This window comes from Simochromis diagramma, unplaced genomic scaffold (assembly GCF_900408965.1).
Source record: "Simochromis diagramma unplaced genomic scaffold, fSimDia1.1 OVJJ01000753.1, whole genome shotgun sequence".
Taxonomy (NCBI): Eukaryota; Metazoa; Chordata; class Actinopteri; order Cichliformes; family Cichlidae; genus Simochromis; species Simochromis diagramma.
The window spans coordinates 1,670,219-1,687,530 of record NW_024387523.1 but is presented as its reverse complement, the minus strand read 5'-3'; the positions used below and the strand labels follow the sequence as shown (position 1 = coordinate 1,687,530).

General features: G+C 36.2%; 1 protein-coding gene and 1 long non-coding RNA gene across 8 annotated transcripts in view; one reads left to right on the top strand and one right to left on the bottom strand.

The window, feature by feature from the left end:
- The window catches only part of LOC120726498 (C-type lectin domain family 4 member E-like), a 68,324-nt gene that overhangs the window by 19,846 nt on the left and 31,166 nt on the right, over nt 1-17,312 (bottom strand). The window contains exons 1-9 of one of the 6 annotated variants that reach the window (XM_040020110.1): nt 15,897-16,045; nt 15,375-15,485; nt 14,453-14,530; nt 14,180-14,248; nt 13,964-14,023; nt 13,752-13,811; nt 13,121-13,272; nt 12,912-13,024; nt 11,521-11,882 (exon numbers count right to left, since the gene is read on the bottom strand). In XM_040020110.1, coding sequence (XP_039876044.1) covers nt 11,648-11,882; nt 12,912-13,024; nt 13,121-13,272; nt 13,752-13,811; nt 13,964-14,023; nt 14,180-14,248; nt 14,453-14,530; nt 15,375-15,485; nt 15,897-15,927 — 909 coding nt within the window. In that variant the 5' untranslated portion in view covers nt 15,928-16,045 and the 3' untranslated portion in view covers nt 11,521-11,647. Of the gene's footprint in view, nt 1-11,510; nt 11,883-12,911; nt 13,025-13,120; nt 13,273-13,751; nt 13,812-13,963; nt 14,024-14,179; nt 14,249-14,452; nt 14,531-15,374; nt 15,486-15,896; nt 16,049-17,312 lie in introns of those variants that run through there. The other 5 variants (XM_040020112.1, XM_040020115.1, XM_040020111.1 and 2 more) reach the window with 5 other exon arrangements.
- LOC120726508 lies at nt 434-8,200 on the top strand. Of its 2 annotated transcripts, none has more exons than XR_005694331.1 (2): nt 434-3,188; nt 4,262-5,190. It is a non-coding gene; the product is annotated as an uncharacterized LOC120726508 (long non-coding RNA). The 2 variants fall into 2 exon arrangements; XR_005694330.1 differs by lacking the exon at nt 4,262-5,190 and adding an exon at nt 5,719-8,200 and having other exon boundaries at nt 435-3,188.

Genomic DNA, 17,312 nt, shown 5'->3' with positions numbered 1-17,312 from the left:
GACCTTCTGAGTTTGACCCTTAGACTGTGAGTGAAATGCAAAAGCCAGACTGACTTTTCCTTCCAAAGCCCCAAGAAAAACCTTATTTGCAATATAAACTGGGGTCGAAGACTGGAGTCTATGTCTAAAGGAATATCATGGAGCTAGAAAACACGTTTAATCATTAGTAGCGCTGTAACGACTAGTGGAATAATTTGAATAATTCGATTATAAATATCTTTGCTTCGATGCTTCCTTTAAAGCACGGCAAATGTGTTAAACGATGTAAACACGAGTGCTTCATCCACATTTGCGACTAAAAACAGACGTGCAATGCAAACGTGTGAATAAAAAGTCTGACAACAACAAGCCCACACAGCCTGCACATTTAAACAGAAACACTGATAACACAACGATGATGAGTTATGGCAGTAACGATGACGCTGGCACAGCTGAACGTGGAGCCGGAGTCTGTTTACACACCGTGAAGAGCAAAGAGGCGGACCCTTACCGAGACGCTGAGCTCAGGCTGAGTGAAAGAAAACGTGTTTTTAGCGTCCAAAACAGCAGCGCTGTTCCTGTAATCATCATTTAAATCTTTACTGACAAAACCCGAGCGTAAGTCCTCCATCAAAGCGCCTGATCAACACGCTCCGACGCGAAGAAAAGCGAACTTTGCAGCTGCTCCATCCACCGCCGTTTGTTTTATATAGAGAAAAATCTGCAGCAAGTCTCCCGAAGTTGTATTAAAATATGCAGGTGAACTGTTAACTGATACGAGACTGGTTAAATTATACAGCTCGCTAAAGGCTGAGGCAGCCGTCCTATTTTACATGGAAGTGATACCTGCAGAAAACAGGGGTGAGTCTAAAGGGGGGCATGGGGTGTACTAGGCCATATTAACTTCAAGGGTTTTGTAACATGTTTTGAATTGAATGTGAAATAATAAAATAATATAAAGTATTTTATTAATTAAATTGCATTAATATTTTAAAGTATAAAAATAAAAGCTTTTTTCACAAGCCAGTAAAAATGTAAATGGGCCATTAAAACTCTGAGCCACTGACCTGAAGGCTGTTAAGTTGGACACTGAATTATTATTAATATTAATTAATGTCTGCACCATTATAACATCTTTTTTTTTTTTAGCAGCATAAAAACCTCCTATCAATATCAGAAAGCCTTCCAAGAAGACAGAGTTAGTTTAGGTTGCTTATGCATTTTATTTAATTTGACTTTGACTTTTGACTGTACTTTAGATTATTTATATATTTTTGCATTTCAGAAAATGTTTTCTTTAAAAAAAAATAATTTCAGTATGGCATGTACATACAATCGAAGGGTTTAGTTTTTTTTTTTTTTTGACAGATGTTGTATGCAGTTAAACTTTAAACACTGCAATTTCTAAAATGGAAACCAATGAGCAGTTCATTTTGAAAGACTTGTGTTTTTGCCCTTTTGAATATTTATTATTGGCGCATTGGCATGACCATGGGCAGCTAGGTATACACAGTAGCTGTAACAGGCCTGCGACTGGTTGAGATTTGCTCTTACTTCTTGTGCAAACTGAGCATTCTGGATTGTGTTCCTTTATAACCTTGCCAATTGAGGATGAAAGAATGTGGCTTACCCCTGGATGGCAGGTAAAGTTGATGGTGTGGACCTAGTGGATAACTTGTGAGTGGACTGAAGACAGGCCATACAGTTGGTTTGTGAAGCTGATTCTGGAATCATGTTTATTCTGCTGAGCCTGTTGAATGACATCTTCATTTTCCCAGGTCAGCTCTACAGAAATACAGGAACCAGAACGGTAAGTCATTGAATTTGCCAAAGAATATTACAGTCTAGGTTGCCTGGAATTGAGATGTTGGAGGTGACTGAAGATATGACAAATTTGGATGATTCTTCGAAAGCTAGTTGAACTGCTAGCAGATCACTATGAGTAGAATGTGCAGAATGTGCACGAGTGTAGTTTACTTTCTTCTTACAGTACAGCACTGTAAGAAGATTGCCCCCACCCCAGAGTCTGAAGCATTGACCTTTACAACAAACTATTAACGGGGGTGAAGGCTTGGGGTGAAGGTTTTCTCCTGAAAACCTTCTTGAAACAGAAGTAAGGTGATATAGATCCTTGAAAAAAATAATAGTATTTTCAAGGTAAAACAAAAACAAAAAACAACCACATTCAGGAAATTTCTGAAGACCTCATTAAATAAGGCTTAGAATACTGCAGCCACATTTGTTAGACCAAAAGATATTACCAAGTACTCAAAGTGTCCTCGTGTTTATCAAAAACTTCTTTTCACTTCTTGTTCCTCTAGTGATCTGATTTAGTCAAATACATGGTCTAAGAGTTTTATCTTTCTACTCAACAAAAAGCCAGCTATTGGTCATGGTCCTACTGAGGATCAGAGAAAGATTAGGTGACTCACATTCAGCAGGCCCAGAGACTGAGTTAGCAGGGCCTATTGTAAGTGGTTTGACTGGAAAAACAAACTTCAACTTAGTTCTTTCTTCCGACCAACTTATATGTGGGTTGTGTCCTTCTAGCCAGGGATTTTCTAGGATCAGATTTGTGAGGTGCAGAAAAAACAAAGAACTCTGCGTACTCAGGGTGGTTTCCATAGATAATGAAATGAATGGGCTCAGTCTGATGTGTAATGGTAGCCAGCTGTTGTCTGTTTAGGGCAAAGATTGAAAGATGAGTGGTTAATAGTTTGGTGGAGATTCCCAGTTGATGAGCTAGCTTTGTTCTACACCAGAGTCAGCAAGGACTTCAGAGAGAGTGCTCTGCTTAAAGTAGATAGTTGCAGGCAGTGATCAGCGAAGAAATAACTTAGCCCTGGGAACACCAACAAGTATCCCAACCTCTACTGCAGGCCGTTCTGTTTTGGCTGCACTGGAAAGCTGTCCACAGTAAAGCAACACCTTAGCCTCAAACCATCTGTCTCTCTGTCAGGGATAGTTTTGCTCAGTTGAGCTACATCAACACATCTGGATTTTCTCCCAGGAAGACAGAGAGGAAGAAGCAGGGTGACTGAAAAAGCAGTGGTCGTTGTTCAGGATTTACTTTTTGTTTTCTTTTCACAGGCTCTTACCCTAAGATGACTGACAGCTTTAAGTGCTAGGGAAAACAATGCAACTATAAAAGATGGTTCATCACAAGTAGATGAACCATCTATGCACTGAGCCGGAGATCTCTGGATTGGGTGAGTTCTTTTAAAAAGAAAGTAAAAACTCATCTTTTTAACCTTTTGGCTGACTTTTTGTTTTGATGTTTTAGCATTTTTATTGTGAAGCATTTTGTAATATTTATTCTGAAAGCTCTATATGTAATTTACCTTTACTTTAATCAATGTTTCTTTAACCATAATAAGAGAAAACAAATGTTGTATAATTCTCAATCATGGTTACTTCGGGAAGCTGTGAACATGTGGGCTTTACCATGTTGCATAGTTAATTTCACTCTCTATTAAAATAAAGTAAAAAAAAAAAAAGAGTAAACAACAAAGTTCTTTAAATCAGTCATTCAGCAAGAACATAAAAATGTGTAACAAATTTTTTTTTGACAAGATACAGCAAGCATGGCATGGTAACAACAACTGTGTGCCATCAGAGTAGATGTACTGATAATCCAAATTTAATTCAACTTTGCAGTATATGAGTCTCCTATCCTTACCTGTGGCATTGCCTTATGTGATTTTCCACCTTAATTCAAATTATTTGAGTGTTTCCTAAAACTACAACAACAAAAACAACAATAAGGCAGTCTGTTTATTTGTAAATGTTATCTTAATTAATAATAAAACAAAGCACACTAAAAGTGAGGGCTTGACATTAATTGACATTGTTATAGTTATGTAATTTTTAAAAAAAACCTTTATCTTTAGATGCCACAGTCACAGTTGAAACAGTCGCCCATAGTTTTTGTATAAGCAGTATTCACAGTCATACTGAAAACATTCTCCTCCTCTAATTTATGGTAAATTAGATAGCTGTGGGAACCGCAGCTGCATTAACCAAACAGGAAACACAGCAAACTGTGTATCAGACAACAACGTGGTTGACGGAAAAAACCACACAGGAAATTATCACAAAATCTAAGCGTCAACCCCCCACTGTTCTTGTTTGTTTCTTCTTTGTTGGACTAAGTATTACCAAATACACTCATGTGTTAAAGCATTTAGTATGGTCTAAAGTTTTGTTTTAACTTAGGTGTAGATAATATTGTTTTATCCTTGCATACCTGTTTCAATCTGCAAAAAGCAGTTTTGTTTTTCAGATTTGACTGCATCTCCCTCTTTATCACCACACGAATATTCTTACAGTCTATGTACCTCTATGAACGCAGAGGCTTCAACATCCTGACCTCAGCCAGTCCTGCTGTTTTGCATCACAAACACACCCATTTTATTCTTTATTATTTATTAGCATTTAATACTTTGGCAAACAGCAGAATTTTTTGGTATTATCTGCAAATATTTCTTCGGCTTTTGGTGGGCAGATAAGCCTTAAAACGGTCTCATTGCTTTTCTTAGAAGAAACACTTGTGACAGCTTCCTTTTTTTACAGGTTTACATTAAAAGAACTTTCTGTTAAATTTTAATGGATTACACTTTATCATAACTTTATGTTTATGGTTTAAAAAAAAACACATGTATATATCTGTAAATTCCCCTCACCCCTGCAGGCGGTCTATCTGTCAAGCTCAGGTCCTCTACTAGAGGCCTGGGAGCTTGAGGGTCCTGCGCAGTATCTTAGCTATTCCTAGGACTGCACTCCTCTGACAGAGATCTCAGATGTTGTTCCTGGGATCTGCTGGAGTCACTCGCCTAGCTTGGGAGATTTTTGAAAGGCAGCTTTAATTGTTTGTGACTTTAGCTTTATAAAAGTAGCCTTACTGTATTCCCTACTCAACTTATTTTATATTTGACTTTCAGAAACATACAGATTTATGGGGTACTTTGCAGGATATATCAAGCTAACACTTTCTGACTGGAGGATATATTTCTAACATCTCCTCCACCCAATCATCTGGTTTATCGCCTCTCAAAAATGTAAAACTAAGAGATGAAAGATATCATCACAACAAATCACTGTTCATGTTTTTACGACTTTACATTACATCCAAATCCAGTCTGCTGAAAAAGACTAGAGGTTAAATTTTTTTGACTTTGTTGTGGCAAACAATGTTCAGAACTACAAAAAAAAGAAAATCAAAAAAGAACTGGAGAAAAAAGAGAGGAACACAGTTTGATGCAACACGACAGACAAATTGAGACTATAAAGTCACATGACGTAATAAAGGAATTAGAAACAGGAGGGAAACTAAACACAGTTGAACACAACAAAGGTAAACAACAGTCAGGAAATAAAACTAAACACAATGCATGGGAGACCAATAAAAAAAGGAACTAAACAAAAACAATGAAGATCAGTGAACTTAACACAGGATAAAGAGATCAAATAAACTCTAATGCAAGTAGAAGCTGGAACTAAGACCTAAAGACTAAAAATACTAAAGAAAACTCTTCAATATAAAGTAGTACGTTCACTCTGTTAAAATACAGGATAAGCTCAGTCATGGTGATGTCATCCTGGGGAGGAATAGGTTGTTTTTTGTTTTTGCATGACTTTTTCAATCTTTGACAGTAGAGTCATTTATCTTTTACAGTGTGCTTTTAAGTTTTTATAGCTATTAGTGTTATTGCATGCTTTTATTGTGAATTTTGTTTTTAGTTTATGTTCCCCAGGACCCCCCCCCCCCGACTACTAATTTTCCTCACCTGGGAGAGGTCATGCCATGGAATGAACCCGCCATTAACCAATCAGGGTGAGCCTTTCAACCACCAAAGACCAATAAGAGGGTCTGGCGGTACGGATGGTCAGTCCTGGTAGCAGCCATGAAAACAGCAGTAATGGACAGAAAGAATCAACCATGATGATGATGATAATGACGATGATGACGATGATGACGATGACGTGGCCATGGAGACACAGGCAGATGTTATTGAGGGAGGTGAAGCAGAGGGACACCTTTGAGTGGAGCGTCTGGACGTGCCAGGAGATCGTTTTGGTTTCGGCTAGTGTTGCGAAAAGCTAACGGCTGCTGACAAGTGGCGAACAGTGGCAGGCAGAGTTCTGAGCTCTGTACCAACTACTGACTAAATCTCAATTGTCGGGTCAAGTACCGACCCAGCCAGACAATTTTTATATTTTGTTCCTGTATATTAATTTTTATGCCCCCTGGCCATGGCTGTTTTTAATTGTTTTTATTGTAAATAAATAAATTTTTTAGCTTTCTTAAAAAGCGCCTCTATTGCTTCTTGGTTAAACACTGCTCTCCACTCAGTCACAAGGGTCTTCCTTCTTATTGGGACTTTTCCTTCTACATGAAATTGAAATCAAGACAAATACAAAGGAGTCGGTAACATTTTGGTGTCACTTTATCTTTTTAAAAAGACATTTCTATAAATTTGGAGTTTACCTGGGGATTTTTAGTACCGTTCTAGCTTCTGTTTTCATTCTGCCTGTAGTGCTAATTTTATTCACCAGTAACATTTGAAAAGGTTGTGGTTGCATTCAGGGAAACTGTATAGTATGTGTAATATGATATTTGAAAAAATGCAATCAAAAAAACTGCAATTTTCTGACAACATTTTGTGAATTCAGTCAGCTTTGACTGAATTTATTATATTTAACAAACGATTTGCTTCATTTAAAAAAAGTAAATCACTTTACCTTCTACATTTGTATCTTGAACTCCAGTAAGTTTAAGATACAAATGTCTAAACCTTTCACAGAAAACTATAACAAAAAAGGCAATCTTTTAATTATAAATTAGGTCTTAAGTCCTCATAAAACAGAATCTACAAGGAGGGGTTGGGATTCATTCCCATGTAAACTCAGTTAATAGTAGATATATATTTATCTTTATGTAGATGCTGGACCATTTGTGTTATAGGTTGTCTTTTTTTAGGTGTTGTTTTGCTCAACTGAATTAAAACAATGAAGCTGGCCTTGATGTTCATGCACACTGTATTTTACACTTTTATTGTAAACATTCACTTCCTCTTATTTACGGTAAACCAGATAGCTGTGGCAAATACAGCTGCATTAACCAAACAGGAAATGGCACACTGTGTATCAGACAATAACATGGCTGACTGAGGCAACCACAAGTTAAATTAGCCCCTCCTTTTCTTCTTTATTCTTTGTTGGACTAAATGTTCAAACACTGAATTGGTTTTCAAGTTTTGTTTTAATTTATGCACAGATAATATTTTACTCCTGCATACCTGTTTTAATCTTCGAAAAGCACTTTTGTCCAGATTAGTGGTTGTTTGATGATCACTTGGATCTGAATGAAGCTCCTTCCTGTTGTTTTTTCACTGCATGAATGTTATTATCTTCTATGTAGTTCTGCAGACGGCTCCTCATGCTGAAGCTTCGGCATCCTGACATCAGAATTGGTCGAAAGAAAGGCATTTGTCCTGTAAAATTTATTTTTTACTTGAGCTTTGTGAAACGACAGAAAAAAATCTCTTTGTCTTATTGCAGATAATTCCTTTGGTAGACAGATGAGACTTAAGACTCTAAATATTTGTTCTGTTTCTGTAAATTAAACATGGAGTTATTTATACAAAACAACTTTCTGTTAAATTTTAAAGTTTTGTAATTTAAAGGATTGCGATTTGACTTGAACACTTTTAGCTTCCTTTCATTTAAAACTATAAAACCAATTACTTTCAGCATCATCAAGGTCACTAAAGAGCCACCCACCCCATTTGTGTCTGTGGAGTTTTTTCTTTTTTAAATAGATGTGGTTTCCATAGATTGACAATTTGATTATACTTTTTCCCACTGCACAAACTACATAATACATTTTGGCATTGAAATATTTCAAACACCAGAGAGAAATTAACAGACTGAAACTGTTTTTCCCAATAAACATATAAAGAGACACCCATGATTTTTCAGGTAATACGTTTTGTAAATTCAAGATCAGAAAAACAAGAGATTTCACTGGTTATGTTGCTGTTTTAGCACAATTATATTTTATTTGTCAGATTCAGATTTCTGTAAGGGAGTTTCAAATGTAAATTTAGAAACACTACCTTTTAAAAATAGCATCATTTAAGCCCGTGTGTCTCCTTGTAATTGTGTTCTAGGCTATGGCTCAGCTGAAAGTGTACAGTCACTTCTGATTTGTCAAACTAAAGAAAAAAAATTGTCAAGGACAAAAGCAACATAGCTTGCTAACCTATTAATATCTTAGTAGTACACTCTTAGGATCTCCAGCTTAACACAACAAAAAGGAAGAGGCCGCCACCTTGTGGCGCTTTTCTGCAATTGTGCTTTAATTTTAATTCACAAAGGAAGGAGGTGCTGAAAGGGGAGAACCTAGTGAGAAATTCTAATGGGGATTTGGAAAAAATTCTGGGATGTTTTCACTGAAGTTGGAATTAAGTTAATGTTGCAGAAATATTTAGACGGAAATGGTGAATGAAATGGGTGACTTTGGTTTGGGTTTGATGGTGCCTGTCCAGATGTGCTAGCTACCAATTTCATAGGCACTAATTCACTTCCAATCCTATCAGAGATGCAAACGTTTGAACTGAGTACTGATAAAAAGCTAGATAGTCATTGTCATATTTAGATCAAGGACATCCAATATTGATTTTCAGCTTTGTGCTTTCAGCACAGAGATTGCTTAAGTTTATCCAATTTGTTTTAATGATAATATATACTTTACCAAGGTCTTCTGAATTTAACATTGAGGAACTTTATTCTCAAATTGTTTCACAATCTGTAGATAGGTTATTAACGTAACATGGCAGTTTCACTACCTCACAAGATCAAAATCTTGATTGTTCTCATTTAAAATGATGTAAATGGTTCTATATTTCTTTTTTCTACATGGTTCTGTTTTAAAAACTGACTTGACATTCATTTTTTTAAAAACTTACTGCCAAATCATAATTGTCCTTTGGTCTAACTGTCTCAAACATGATTCAATAAATATTACCTTTTATAAAAATAAAGAAAGCTAATAAATATTGCTAAACACCTGAGCATAATTGTGTAAATGTCTATCAGTCACATTTATCCCTGTACATACATTCTAGAAGTGTATCATGTAAGTCTTGATACAGTTTGTAAAAACTGTGTTGTGGTGTGATGCTGTATTGTGTTTTCAAATTAGGCAAATCCTTTGTATGAAATACAATACTAAATATCAGTGGTGCATAGATGAGGGTAGATGTATGCATGAAATTGAAAACAATAGTGATCGTCCGTTTGAAGCTGAAGTTCTGGCATGTAACAAAAGAAAAAACAAGGCTTGGCTTGACTAAACAGTTATGTGATCTGTGACAGCCGAAGCATCATTCAGTACATCACTGCCTCAGTACCTGATTCAGTGGTTTACATAAGGAAGTGAATAGTCTGTGTGATATGGGTTTTTGTTGTTGTTGTTGTTTTTAAAAAAAATTTTTTGGTGATTTTGTGCGAGAGAGTGAACAACTGTAGAACATCTTTAGAGACATGGAGCCAGTGAGGAAGAGAGGGTGTCCTACCTACGCCCAATTTTTCCAGTTTTTCTTTTTTAAATTGAAAATGCAGTTTAATGTCTTATTGCACTCTGAAATAAATGCATAGTACAAATAAGCAATTGGGGTCAATAACCCCCCCTGAAAACAAATACACCTGAGCACACCAGTTATTAGCAGTTGGTGTGGTTTCTCTGGTGAGGTGTCATGGGTTTGCTTCCTTTTTCAGCACAGGTAGGTGGGACGGTGTCTCACGGGATGCTGGCACACCGGTGGTACATCATACATCATTTGATGGAGCGTTATTTAGGAGCAGCGCGACAGATGTCTTGTGTCGGAGTATTGTCGCCTCCCTGAGTGCCAGATCCATCACCCGCTTGCCTGTCAGCTGCCGGTGAAGCCGTATTTCCGGGATCACTGCAGAGATCAATCGCATCTTTACCTTCGCATCCCGGAGGTTCTCCCCCGAGCCTGTACTACCAGTGTGACAAATCCACCCTGCGTGCGCCGATCACCCCTTTCACTCCGAGTGCGTGTCAGCCCCCTTCCCTGGTTTCCCTCTTGTTTATTTATCACTGTACATAATCTCCCACCCTGTGTAAATAATCCAGACATTGTAAATAAAGAGCACTTTCTGCATTTCCTGCGTTTCTGTGTGCTCTGCCATAGAGTCCGTTCGTTGAGCCTAACACCCGTGGCATTCTTTCTACAATAGAAATCAAATATTCCTCATAAAGTTCTTCCCATATCTTTTGTAGAAGTTCCAATAAATGTGTGGTATTTGCAGATTGCTTTGCTTTTACTCTTCTGCCCAGTTCATCCCAAACCAGCTCGATGGGGTTTAAGTCTGGAGACTTTGCTGGCCACTCCATGTTTTCAAGCTTAACATCTGGTTCTTTTTTCCCGAGGTAGTTCTGGCATAGCTTGGACTTATGTTTTGGGTCATTATCTTGCTGTAGGATAAGCCCCCGATCAACTAGGTGCATACCAGAGGGTATTGCATAACGCAGAATGCTGTGCTAGCCATTTTGGTTCAGGGTGCCTCTCGCTCTGTACAAGTCACTGACCACACTTCCTCCTACATGTTTGACATGCTTGCTTACTACGACCACTATTAAGCTGTGCGTGAAGCTGTTGTACTGTGAGCCGCCTATGCTGTTAACTCTCAATTGTTAATTACTACTTGCTCAATGGAATAAGCTTATAGCAGGGATTTAAGGGTTTGATGGAAGCGTTCAATGGCACTCTGACTCTGGATGAGGAGTGACTGGGCATGTTTTACCTGAAGCTGTTCCAAAATCTCACTAAACATGGGGAAGGAAGTCTGTTCTTTGATCATTCTTGAGAATGCCGAAAACAGACATAAACTGGGTCAGTGCTTAAAAGTCTCCAAATTACCACGACATTCATGCCCCTGATGAGTGTATGCAAACTTGACCATAACTATGTCTACAAATTCTGAAAAGAAGTCTTGGCATGATGAGCTCTTGTCTATCTTTATGATTTCAGTAAGAAATAATTACAAGAACTTCCTTAACTTCAAAGTTTTCTGCAAAATTTTAAAGGATAAATAGAAGACTTTATCTTTAATGTAAACTGCATACTTTAAAATGAGTTGCATTGTAATTGGATTCACTTAAAACTACTTATTTTGAATAATATTGAAATCTCGCTATGCAGTTTAATTTTTTGACAGGCAAATTTTTTGATGTCGACATGCAGCACCCTCTATTTGTGTTTCTGTTTTACTCAATTTTTTCATTTGTCTTAAGGTGTAGTACCTTTCTTTAATATTTATACACAAAATATCTACAGTTTCAAAAGATCATGCAGCAGGTAAAGGTATAATAACATCCCTGTAACTATTTAAGCGGCACAGAAAAACAGACTGAGGTCTTTTTATTCTTCACACATTTTCCAGGAAATTGTTTTTGTAAATTCTTAAAGATTATGAATAAAGAGAAAAAAATAAGGAATTCACAGGTATCATTGGTGCTTTAACCCATAATACATGAATAAGAAGATCAGGCACAAAAAAGTATTTCACATTTATTTATTTGCAAACAGTATAGATGGATAGATATATTTTTTTCTTTAAACATTTCTGAATGGAAGCTTTAAATGTTTGCAGCATTAGCTTTATAAAAATAGCTCATTGTGTCCTCTACTCTCACTGTTGTTCCTGAACTGAAGTGAGGACACACAGCAGCAGCAGGTTTCTCACAAATACTTCTTCCATGTGCTTTGCATGATTTATCAAACCAATACATTGGCCCCATCCTCGCACAGTCCTCTCCATCAGAATCTTCCTCAGTCCAATCATCTGGCTCATGAAAGAACCAGAATGTCAACCTAATCGATTAAGAACAGAAAGAACAGCAACAGTGAAAGCTGGTAACTTTGATTGTGAAAATGAATAAAAATATTTTCAGAATTTGTTCAATTTTTTAATATGCCACTACTGCATGTCATGAAACGTGTCTCTTCTTTCCCACTGTTTGTGTTTTTCCCCCCTGTCTCTCTGCCCTTCTTCTCTCTCTTCTTTTCTCTCCTCTCTTTTCTCCTACCTCCTCACTGTCACTGGCGGATAGAGGAGGTGGCTGATATCCAGAAATCCTACTAGTGGCTGGATAAAGCTGGACTGAAAGACAGCACAGAGGCACTAATCATAGCAGCACAGGAACAAGCTCTGAGCACAAGATCCATAGAGGCTGGGGTCTACCATACCAGGGCTGGAAAGTCCCAAGGTCAAAATGGGAGACACCCCCTAGGATGGTCGAGAATGAATCATGTAGGGCCTTCCAGATACAGACGGACAAAATGGACAAAATCGTGATGGCTAACCAACCGGACATGTGGTGGTAGACAAGCAGAAGAAGACAGCCATAGTGATAGATGTAGCAGTTCCAAATGACAGCAACATCAGGAAGAAGGAACACGATAAGCTTAAGAAGTACTAAGGGCACAGAGAAGAGCTGGAGAAGGTGCAGTGACTCCCAAGCTAGGCAAGTGGCTCCAAGTGGAGATCCAGAAGAGCGCAGTCCTAGGATCAGCTAAGATACTGGGCATGACCCTCAAGCTCCCAGGCCTCTGGTAGAGGAACTGAGGTCGAAGGATAGACTGCCCGCAGGGGCGAGTGGGGATTTTTTTTTAAATATATATAATACATATAATATAATATATAATACATTTTTTGAGTAATTTTGCACTTTTTTGTTTACTACATAATTTCATATGTGTTCATTCATAGTTTTGATCTCTTCAGTGAGAATCTACAATGTAAATCGTCATGAAAATAAAGAAAAACCATTAAATGAGAAGGTGTGTCCAAACTTTTGACTGTTTGTGTATGTAATATAATGTAATTGGATTTAATTAAACCTTTCATTCAGCGGTGAGCCATCCACCCACAACCATCTGCCCTCTTCTGCTGAGTCTGTCAGTCCGATCCAGAAATATCTTCTTATTTGTTGAATGGTTGTCCTCAAGAAATTCTAAACAGGAAAATTTGATTAAATTACTTTGTGAAACTTCCCATCTTTGGATGAAATATGAGTTTGAGATCATGAACCTGCATAAATGTTTCATACCTGCTCCTCACTGCTGTCTATCTTAACCAGGTCTCCTCCTTGAGTTCTACATACAGTTCTGCTTGCATCCCAGGATGATATTCTTGTGGAGAAAAAATAGCAATTTTCTCCATGTTGCTTCCAGCCATCTTCACATTCATAACATGGATCATCTTTGAGGGGAATACATTAAAGACTTCAGTCATGTGGAAGAAAACATGTTCATTTTTACGTATTAGTGCAGCGGTCCCCAACCTTTTTTGCGCCACGGACCGGTTTATGCCCGACAATATTTTCATGGACCAGCCTTTAAGGTGTCGCGGATAAATACAACAAAATAAAACTAGTACCGGTACCGAAAAAAAGAAGATTTATTCATAACACACGTGAAAAGACCCAGGAAAACCGAGTAAACGATAAAAACCGATAAAAACCCTGAAAACTATACATTTCACACCTGAGCCTCAACTCTCGTGGCTCGGTACCAAACGACTCACGGACCGGTACCGGTCCGAGGCCCGGGGGTTGGGGACCGCTGTATTAGGAGACTGGCCTGCAGTTAAAATCTAACATACTGATTCTGTCAGTCCATCATTGTTTCTTTAATCGGAGGATTAACAAAAACATTTCAGTTGCAAAATATAAAACTTGCTCATAGTTATATCAGGAAGTTGTGGGGTTGTAGTCGGTATCGTGGTGTATGATTGTGTTACTGGTATGGATAAGAGATAAAAACATTTTTGTTAAAATTTCAGCAACATCATCTATTTTTTATTTGGCTGCAAGACAATTCTCCTTTTATCCCGTTTCCTTAATCAGAGGATAAAACAATGTGTCAAAAACAAAACAAAATCTAAAACTTACTGGTGGTTATTTCAGTAGGTTGTGGGGTTGTAGGCTGTATTATGTTGCACGGTTGTGTTACTGTTTTGAAAAAGAAATTAAAAAATAATTGATTTTCATTAAGTTTTCAGCATGCTGCTCCTTGGGTCCTGTAGCTATATATTTTTATATATTATATATAATTTCATATTTTTATTTATTTGCTTATTAAATCTCTTTTGGCAATTCATAACGTACTAATTTTTACTTCAGGCTCCGGGCATATGGGCTGCACTGTACTACATGGTTTGATTTCAGGAGGTCTCTCTAAAAAAACAATACAAAGAGAAAGATTAGGATTAAAAAAAAGAATAGCAATTATTCATCAGGATCAATAACAAGTATGAAAATGTTTCCTGCTCAAAATCTTAGGAAAAAACAATAAGCAAAATTTAATAATATTATATGTGTTACGTGATTAAATGAAAGAGTTTAGTATAAAATTATATTACTGGAGTCTTATATTCTTACCTGTGACATCGGCTTTTATGGTTTTCTGCTTCAGTTCAAGATTTCTGAGCATTTCCCTGGTTTTCAAAAGCTCAAACACTTATTAAAAAAATAAAATAAGAAAAAATTAAAATAGTCAGTAATATTTTTGGTTTCACTTAATCTCTATGAAGTGTATTTGCATTTGTATCTGTAGAGTCTATAGCCAATGAGAAGATCTTCATTACCAGAACCTTTCTGATGTCATTGTGAAATGAATGCATAGCGCGACCACTTATGAAGTGTTTTATGATTTAACTGAAAAGTAAAACAATGCTTTTAAATGCTTTCTTTTTAATTGAATATAATTTCATTAAAAATCATAATAAAATCATAAAATCATAATTAATCTGCAAGTAATCAACTAATATATAGATAATATAAACTAATATATATGTGTATCACAATAAAATAAAGCATTAAAAAGCATAGTTCCACCTCAGAGTAAAACACATTGATGAATGACTTTGCCATTCATCCAATTATTTATTATGTCATTACTCAAATTATGACATGTTATGAATTTATATCAGGTTTTCTTAACCATAATAAATCAATAATTGACTGCTATAAACTGACTGCATGTGTTGCATAAGACAGAAGCAAGGACTCGACACTGAGTGTTATAGGAAAGCAGGTGATAATATAGCTCACTGACCTTTGTTAAGAGCTAAAATACTTTCAAAAATTCATTTTATATTTAGTTAAAGTAGTGGACAGATTTGTTCTGAAGCCTGTTAGAACTTTAAAATATAAGTATTTCATATGATGCAGATGAATTAAAAGGTCATAAGTTGAGTTTCTTTTAAAATTTTTAATATAAACATTCTGGTTCTCATTTAATTTATGATAAATCAGACGCTTATTTAAGTAAAGACATATATATATAAAACTACAAACTCACAGAGATAAGTTACCACGAGAGCCGATACCAGGAGAACACAGACAACCAGCATGGCCACTCTGAGCTTTAACGCATTGTTTGATTTTGCATGTTGGGAGTGAAGAGCTTCACCTGATTCAGAGGAGACAGAAAGTGAACACACAAGTACATAAACATTTAATAAATAGTTCTAACTCTAATGCATCTGAGGACAGATGCAAAGATATTACACTGCTTAATGTCATTTCAGTGTTTGTCTAGAACAAAAGTTTAAAATAGGTGAGAACCACAGCTGGATTAGACCAACGGGAAACATGAAACACTGCATATTAGACAGTAAAATGGCTGACTAATTTCTTTCTTCATAAATTTCTTCATAAGGTTTTTCATATTTTCATGTGACAAAGCCCTGCTTGAGATATTTTAACTATAAGAGTATTGTTTAATTTCAGTAGCTGTTACATTCTATGAAAACAGCATTGTTCACAAAAAGTGTAGCTTTTTCTCCTCCCTGTTGATTTACCACCACATTAATGTTCTTACCTTCTATGTATTTCTGTGGACGGCTCATCATGCTGAGGCTTCAAGCTCCTGACTTCAGAGTTAGTCCAACTGTGTTTCACAATAAAAAACAAAAAGAAACTGGTGCTTATTATTTAATCAGTTCCTTCAATATTTACTGAAAATTTAGCATCAAGATTCACCTCTGCGACCCTCACCTCAGGCTTTTCAAAAAGAAGTGAGGCACTTTTCACAGTTCTCTGTTAAAAAAACCCAACTTCCTGATGACTTTAAAGGATGGGAGGGTCGCAGCTCATCTATTTCAAGACAAATTCAAACAGATACTAGAGCAGAAAAAAAATATTACCGTCAATGACGCTTCTCAAACAGCAGTTAAAAAACCTGCTTAAAAGTAATGAGCTGTACAAAAACTAATTTCAAACATTTGTTTAGCTACAAGTATGACAAATATTATCATTAAAACATCAATATTTGTGTTTATTTACCTTAAACACAACAATAAAATGTAAAAAACAAAGTGGAACAGAAGACCAGTTACTGTATATTTAACAATAAGAATAAATGTTATGATAGGAACTTTTATGCCTTTCATGCAGAATGGCTTAGATTGTTGGATATTAGTATAATATAACATGCTAAACATTTTCTTGTGCATGAATCTAGTTGTGTTTTGATTTTTGTCAGAAACTTTGAATTTTAGTTTTTCACAATAAACTTTCAAATGTTTATGAAAAGACATTTCTGTCCTGCTTGTTTACTATTTCATCCTCTCCTCTCCTATTTATTCCTAACACAGTGTAGCTTTATGCAGCGACAATGACATTAAATGTGTTTGTCAATTATTAAGATTTCTCTCACTGCACTTTATCTACACTCCACATTTCAATAACAATTTAATTTTTCTTTCATTTAAAATGATAAAATTAATTATTTTCAGTATCATCATGGTCAGCTAAGCTCTGGTGGTCCATTTTTAGTTAATATGATTTAATAAAGGCAAGATCTCAAATGTTAATTGAAATAACTTGCTCATCTGTGCCATCTGTTTATCTATTTTTAGGAGCTTTGAATGTTTTATTAATGTGCATTTGTATCTTAATTTTTCTTCTTCTTTTTTAATAGATAATAGTTTTAGACACACCACATCATTAATTTCAATAAAAAATTCACAGTGTTCACTGTAACATCTCAAACTGCACATCTACGGCTCACAGTAATAACCATGACTTTTCTGGCAGTTGTTTGCATATAAAATTCACAACATATTGTTTCCATTTATTTTAGGATATTTTATTTTTTTATTAAACATTTTTGGAAGGAAGCTTGACATGTTTTTGGTGTTAGCTTAATAAAAGTAGCCTCACTGCATCCTCTGTTCAACTTATTTTATAGTTTGAACTGACTTTTAGACACATACAGATTTATGTCTAATCACTG